General features: G+C 69.3%; 3 protein-coding genes across 3 annotated transcripts in view; 2 read left to right on the top strand and 1 right to left on the bottom strand.

Moving 5' to 3' along the window:
- CHLNCDRAFT_33359 (hypothetical protein) overlaps positions 1-1,149 on the top strand; it is a 5,088-nt gene extending 3,939 nt beyond the window's left edge. The window contains exons 11-13 of the mRNA XM_005852263.1: positions 268-370; positions 603-681; positions 856-1,149. Coding sequence (XP_005852325.1) covers positions 268-370; positions 603-681; positions 856-938 — 265 coding nt within the window. The 3' untranslated portion in view covers positions 939-1,149. The remainder of the gene's footprint in view (positions 1-267; positions 371-602; positions 682-855) is intronic.
- A 288-nt stretch (positions 1,150-1,437) lies between these two features.
- Positions 1,438-5,175, bottom strand: CHLNCDRAFT_142513 (hypothetical protein; the record flags this gene model as incomplete). The annotated part of the gene is made up of 9 exons (XM_005842815.1): positions 1,438-1,843; positions 2,099-2,127; positions 2,357-2,441; positions 2,729-3,024; positions 3,250-3,367; positions 3,602-4,095; positions 4,300-4,380; positions 4,678-4,794; positions 4,963-5,175. 9 exons carry the CDS (start codon positions 5,173-5,175, stop codon positions 1,438-1,440), a joined length of 1,839 nt encoding a protein of 612 aa, XP_005842877.1.
- A 268-nt stretch (positions 5,176-5,443) lies between these two features.
- Positions 5,444-6,697, top strand: part of CHLNCDRAFT_142512 (hypothetical protein) — a gene marked incomplete at both ends in the record, with an annotated part of 4,201 nt that continues 2,947 nt past the window's right edge. The window contains 3 exons of the mRNA XM_005852262.1: positions 5,444-5,656; positions 6,150-6,252; positions 6,546-6,670. Coding sequence (XP_005852324.1) covers positions 5,444-5,656; positions 6,150-6,252; positions 6,546-6,670 — 441 coding nt within the window. The remainder of the gene's footprint in view (positions 5,657-6,149; positions 6,253-6,545; positions 6,671-6,697) is intronic.

Here is a 6,697-nt window from a genome sequence, read left to right as displayed (position 1 = left end):
GTTTGGGGGGGGGGGGGCGTGCCGGCCTGCCTGCCCCGCGCAGCTCGCGCGAGGGCGAAGCGGGGTGGGTGGGTTGGTGCCTGGCTAGCCTGGGCTGCAGCCTGCACCGGGGTCGGAGCCCCAGCGGCAGCGGCGGCCGGCAGCGGCCAGCCGCCGGCTCCCTGCCTGCTCTGGGGCTGCGGGGTGCGGGCGTGGTGGTGCGGTGGCGGGCTGCTGCCGCCCATGCGGCCCACCGCTGCCGGCCGGGCTGCCGCCTGCCGCGTGCAGGTGGGGCGCGGTGCCGGAGAGCGACTGGCCAGAGAGCAAGGCGCAGTGGGGGGTCATCCTGGCAGACTTTGATGCAGAGGGGGAGTATGGGGACCGTCGCCAGGTGCGGCGCGTGCTGCGCGTGGGCGTGGGCGTGGGCACACGTGCTACCGGGCTGGTGGCGGCGCGAGCGTATGGGTGTGCGTGCGTGCATGTGTGTGTGTGTGTGTAAGTGGGTGTGTGCGGTGGGACCCGCCACACACCAGCGCTCCCCGACCCCCACACTCGCCAACAGCAATGCAAACGACCGCCCACCGCCCCGCACCTCCCTGCCCCTGCACACTGCTCTGCCCCAGGAGATTGTGTTCATCGGCGCCAGCATGGACCGAGCGGCGATCGAGCGGCAGCTGGACTCGGCGCTGCTCACAGACAAGGGTGGGAATGGGTTTAGGTTTTATGGTTGGAAGGTTGGGAGGGCAGGCGGGGGCGGGCACTGCGGCGTGCGGGCCGCGCAATTTGGGGCGTGTGTGTGTGTGCGAGGCGCTCGCAGCTGGCGGCTGCCCCTGCCTGAGGCGCTGGCGCCGTTGTTTTGTACCGCTGGTACCGCAGAGATGGAGCAGTACCGCACGAACTACGCCAAACAGCCCGACCCGCCCCGCCCCGGCCTGGTGGCCATGCGGCAGCAGCAATAGCAGCAGCAGCAGCAGCAGCAGCAGGCGGCATGAGCAGCAGCAGCAGGCGGCGGCGGAGCCGGCTGCAGCGGAGCTGGCAGCAGCGATGCCAGCAGCGCCGATCTCTGCAGCCGTGCTTGCAGGCGTGCCATGCTGCCCACGCGCAGCCGCTTGCAGCACCGCAATGTTCTATACCCAATGGATTTTCTGATCAATGAACAATCTAGAACCTTGCTGATGGAAAGGCAGGTTGGCTTGGGACACCCGGCGCCAGCGGTGCTGCAGAGGTGTGTGGCGGGGCGCCGCCGTCCTTCGCCTCGCAGCAGCTGGCCAGGGCGGCAGCTTCCCGCTTCCCCCCGTGTGCACCTCCGGGGCCCGCATGCCAGCCTGGCAGGGTCTAGATAGACTGCAGGTGGTGCAGGTCGATCCTGGCAGGCGCAGGCATTACAGCGCCCTGGCATAACATTGCAACGGAGCCGCCAGGGGCGTGCCCACATGCAGCGCTGGCGACGCCACGCGGCTAGCTGCCCGGTACGGGCGGCTGCCGGCGGCGGTACTGCACCCAGCACGGCTCCGCGGGAACCTTTATGCCAACCAGCTTGTGCAGGTCTGGCGGAGGCAGCAGCCCTCCAGGGTCCCCAGGGACGCTGGCCTGCCGGCGCTGCTGCTGGCGCTGCTGCGCGCGGCTAGCAGAGGTGAGCGCTGCCGCTGCCGGCGCTGGCGCCGCGGCTCCCTGCTGCCCGCGTGGCAGCAGCTGCCAGTCAAAGAGGAGCAGCAGCAGGGAAGTGACCAGCGCCAGCTCAGCTTCCGCAAAGTACCGCCCAGGGCAGCGGTACTTGCCGCCCCCGAACGACACCCCCGCCACCCCGCCCATGCCCACCACCGCGCCGTGCACCGAGGTGCTGCCGCCGAGCCGCATGCCCTCCCTGCGGCAGGATGGGGAGGGGTGGCGCTGTTTCAGGGTCACGGCCCGCACTCTACTGCCGGCTACGTAGTGTAGCTGCGCATAAGCAGCTAATCGGGTGGTACAGCTGAGCAGCAGCATGGAGCAAGCCAGGGGCCGGCCGGCTGTTGGGACGAGCAGGCGTGCTGGGAGCTGCCCCCAGGTTGGTGGCGGTGCTTGCCTGGCGGGGTTGAAGGCGGCGGGGTCTGGCTGGTAGAGGCGGGGGTCGAGGTGGGACTCATAAGGCGAGATGGCAACCATGTCGCCCTGCGGCGGGAATGCAACAGAAAATGCAACGGTCGAACGCAACGGCAAGCACGGCCGCCTGCTGCGCTACGCCGGCTGCGGTGCTGGCCGCAGGCAGGAGACAGGAGGCCGCAGGCCGCACGTGGGAGGCCGCTGGCGGCGCCGGATGCGGCCTTGGCCTTGCGTGATGTGCCACTGCAGCCAGCACCGCGCAGCTCGCGTTAAATACAGCGCAGCTCGCGCCACCCACCTTCCGCACCCAGATCCCCTCTCCTGCGCTCGCCCGCTCCCCGCACGGCACCACCACGTCCGCCGCAGCGATGCGCACATCCACGCTGCAGAGGGGCGGCAGCAGGGCAAGCAGGGCAAGCAGGGCGTGTCGGCTGGCTCATGTTGCCTGCAGCCGAGCCGCCTGCAAGCTCACCAGCGCCCGCCAGCGCCCGCCAGCGCACCGGCAGCGGCACCAGTAGCGGCACCAGCACCGGCACCAGCACCGGCAGCACCGCGGCGCCGGCACCGGCAGCGCGCTCAACACAGGTACAATGAAAGGTCAATATCCAAATGCAGCTGCACTTTATATTGTATATATAAATGCAGCTGCTGAAGAACAGGCGGGTCCCACCTGAAGCTCCTCAGCCGCAGCGCCTCGGCCACAGCCGCCGCCGCGTGCGAGCGCCGGTCGGCCGCCAGCGCGACCAGCCCCTCCTGCTGCGCCTCGCTCAGCGGCAGCCAGCCCTCGCCCTCCGCCCCATGTCGGCCGCGCGCGCCGGGCCGCACGCCGCCGCCGGCCGCGCCGCCGCCCCCCGCGCCAGCCGCCGCCGCCTGCCACGCCTCTGCCACCACCGCCGCCAGGTGCTGGCTGTTCTCTGGAAGCAGCAGGAAGCCGATGGTCCAAAAAGCAGAGGAGACGGCGTTGGCCTGCAGGCGCAGCCGGCCAGCAGCCGGGGTCACCAAACCACCAGACCAGCAGTGGTGGCGGCGGCGGCGCGGGCGCGGCGCCAGCACCATCAAGGGCCAGTCCCTGCCGCACTGGAAGCCGGCGCATGAGCCCTGGCGGGTGGACCCACAGCAGAACAGGGCAGGTGCGGCCCGGGTGCTTCGCCCGGCGGCCGCCGCCGTGGCGCCAGCTCAGCGCCGCCGCACCTGCGACGCCCACAGCAGCGCCAGCAGCATGTTGGCTACGTAAGGCGCCGGCAGCCCGCACGCCTCCACCAGCCTGCCTGCCACTGTGCCCTCCAGGTGCCCCGCCCGGTGCGACTCCCTGCGGCAGCAGGCAGTGGAGGAGAGGCAGGCAAGGGAAGCCTGGTCAGGGCTGCCTCCCTCTGCAGCTGTCGGGTCAGGAGGGCAGGGGAAGGCACGGCGCACAGCTTGAAGTGTTGGCAGGCATCTGGCCCGCCCCAGGCGCCCCGGCCCACGGCAGGCGCTCGCGCACCCAGGCAGGCAGGCAGGCAGGCAGGCAGGCAGGCAGCGAGGAATGCAGGGACGCGGGTCACACCGGAGCGCGGCCAGCAGGCGGCGGCGGGCGGCCAGGAAGCGGGGTTGCAGGAGGTGCGGCACCGGCGAGGCTGCCAGCTCAAATCCCGCCTCAAACACGAAGAAGGTTTGCTGCAGGCGCTGGGCTCGGCTCTGCGGATCGGGGCTGCCCAGCCGGCCGCCGCCGCACGGGCTCCCCGCTTGCGCCGCCCCGTCGCCTCCCTCCTGCTGCACGCGTGCCTGCTGCTGCCGCTCCCACTCCTCCTCCTGCTCCTGCCGCTGCTCCTCCTCCTGCTGCTGCTGCTGCTGCTGCTGCCGGGCGTCTGGCTCGCCCCCCAGCAAGAAGCGCGGCCCGAAGAGCAGGGCCACCGAGGCTTGGAAGACGAGCGCCTTGAGCTCCGCAACCAGGTCCAGCTGGCCGGCGGCGGGCCAGCTGCGCAGGTGGGCCAGCAGCAGGCGCAGCAGGCGGGCCGTGTGCTGAGGCAGCGAGGAGGGCACCAGCTCGTGGCGCAGCGCCTGCAGAGGGTGGGAGGGGCGGCATTGTGTGTGTGTGTGCGTGTGTGTGTTTGTGTGTGTGCGTCTGCGTGCATGTGGCGGCGGTACTGCAATGATGCGGGGGGGGCATGCCGTGAGTGACAGGCATACTGCTGCAAAGGGGCAGAAGCAGGCAAAGGCAACGATACCAGCAAGGCAGGCGAAAAGGGCAGGCGAAAGCGACACAGGCGGCATGCTTGCCTGCAGCATGGCGAAGTGGCGGTGGTAAAAGTGCTTGGGCGGCAGGCCAAACACCCGGTGCGTGAACTGCTTGAAGGGAAGGCGGGGAGGGGTTGGGGCATTGCAGACACTGTGTTTGTGTGTGTCAAAGTGGAAGGCAGGCGGTGGTGGGGGGCATGCACAGGTGGCGGCTGGGTGCAACCTTGGCAGGCAGGCTCCCCTGCGCAGCCACTCCGGACAGCGCCCTGCAGCAGCTGAGCCTCCGGATACAGACCCCAAAGCAGCCCTGCTAGCGAGCCTGCCAGCTAGCACACCCCACGCTGCTGCGGCCACAGGCCATGCGCGCCGCCCCCCACCCCGCCGCCGCCGCCTTGCCTGCTGCACCGCCGGGGCAAACGTGAGCTGGGTGTCTGGGGCAGAGAAGTAGTGCTGGAGTGCGGCGGGCGCAAACACAAACGTCATGCGCTGCCCCGCCAGCCTCAGCGTGAAGGCAGAGCCGTACTGCACCGCAGCGCAGACGCGGCAGGCGGAGGCAGGCAGCGCAGAGGGATTGAGCGGGAGCGTTCGGGAGCGGGGCCGGGCGCCGCCGCGGCTCGAGGTGTGGATCGCTGCTGCTGCGGCTGCGGCGTCTGCATGCCACAGTCCTGGCAGAGCAGCTGCAACATCTACCTTTTGCCGGCACTCTTGCAGGAAGGCGGCGCCCCTGGAGCCCAGCGCCAGCACGCTGCCCAGCAGCGGCAGGCCGGGCACGGTGGGCGGGACCCGCGCCGCCGCCTTGCCCGCCACGCCGCTGGCTGCATCCCGACCCGCTGCTGCACGCCCCAATGCCCATTTGAGCACCACGAGCAGCGAAAGCAGGAGAGCCAGGAGGACGATCTCCATCGCTCCTTGCGTCACGCCGTGCAGGCGACAAGGGTGCGGCGATAAGCTGTGCTGGCGAAGCTGAGCAACCCTTGCGAGCTCCGCTCACGGGTTTGGATTGGGAGCAGGAAGGCATGTATGTTGCCCGCTGATGTGGCACCTCCCCCGATTCGTCTGGCTCATCAGGCACGCTCTCTCCCGCGATCCCTCCCTTTCCTTCGCCTTTCAGAGTCTCTAAGGCTTCTATTTCTCCCCTCCCGCACCCCGCAGCTGACGCAAACTTAAAATTATGAACCAACCTGTCATCCTTTATGCCTTAGAACGGCGCCAAAACGGCGCCAAGAATGTGTTTCTCACTAAGTCAGATGTAGAGGGCATCATCCGGATCAAGCAGGGCGACGAGCAGGCGCCCTCAGGCCGGCGGCGGCGGGGTGCGGGAGGGGGGGCGGCAGTGCAGGGCGGCGCCAAGAACTACAGCAAGAAGGTGCTGCAGTTCTTCCAGGTGCTGAAGGGCGCTGGCGGTGGGCGCCGCTGCCATCTTCTTCAGCTGCTGCTCTTTAGAGGACTGGCGGCACGCCTGACTGCCATCTCAGGAAGCTTTGAACCGGTGAGGGGGCATAGAACCCGCTGGGATTGCGGTCACATATGCCGCGGGGCTTGCCAGCCTCACGCCACCAGCGGCTCGCCCTGCGCCAGCCAACACTCGCCAAAGCAACTGCCCCGAAGCCCCCGCGCTGCTCAGCTGCTTGTTTAATGATCTTGTATGGCCAAACCCACCACCAGTCCCATGTGGAGAAGCCAGGCAAGCATGGGTCTCATATCGAGTGGCCAGCGCACCGGCTTCTCGCCGGGCGGCAGCCGCTCGCTGGCTGCCGCATGGTACATATATTCTGAAGCCAGCTTCCACGCGTCTTATAGCGAAAATGCTATAAAATCCGCCCTCCAGCGCTTGTATTTCACCATTATTCAGCACACCCTCCCGCCTCCCGCCGCAGACAGCCTCCCCCGCCACCATGTGCCGCACCATCCCCCTTGCGCTGGCGCTGCTGGCCTGCCTGGCCTTTGCCGCGCCCGCCCACGCCGGCCATCTCTACACTGGTGCGTTTGGGGCGGCAGGGAGGCCTGCGCGACGCGAGTGTGTGGTGCTTTCTGGTGGGGCATGGCTTGATGATGGCATGCATGAACCCAAATGGCCAGGGTTTCGGGGGCCCAGCCCTCCCCCTGCGCACTGCTGCCATGCGAAATCGCCGGCGATCGGGGTTTGGCCAGGCCTCGCGCCGGCCGGACGCGGCTGCAGGGCCTGGGGCCCTGCCCACCGCCCACAGCGCCCACATGACGCCCCCGCCCGCCCTTCCTTACCCCCTCCCTTACCGCCGTCCATCCTGCCGCAGGCCCCGGCTCCTTCATCAACTCGTTCACCTCCGTCGCCCCCATCAAGCTGCCCGGCGCCGAGCTGCGCCTGGTGACCGCCGGCGAGATCTTCGGCCTGAACCTGGCCGGCCTCTCTGCGCTGCACGTGAGTGCTGTGCGCCTGCTGCCGCTG

The sequence above is a fragment of the Chlorella variabilis genome (assembly GCF_000147415.1).
Source record: "Chlorella variabilis unplaced genomic scaffold CHLNCscaffold_40, whole genome shotgun sequence".
NCBI lineage: Eukaryota > Viridiplantae > Chlorophyta > Trebouxiophyceae > Chlorellales > Chlorellaceae > Chlorella > Chlorella variabilis.
This window is presented reverse-complemented; position numbering and strand designations above follow the sequence as displayed.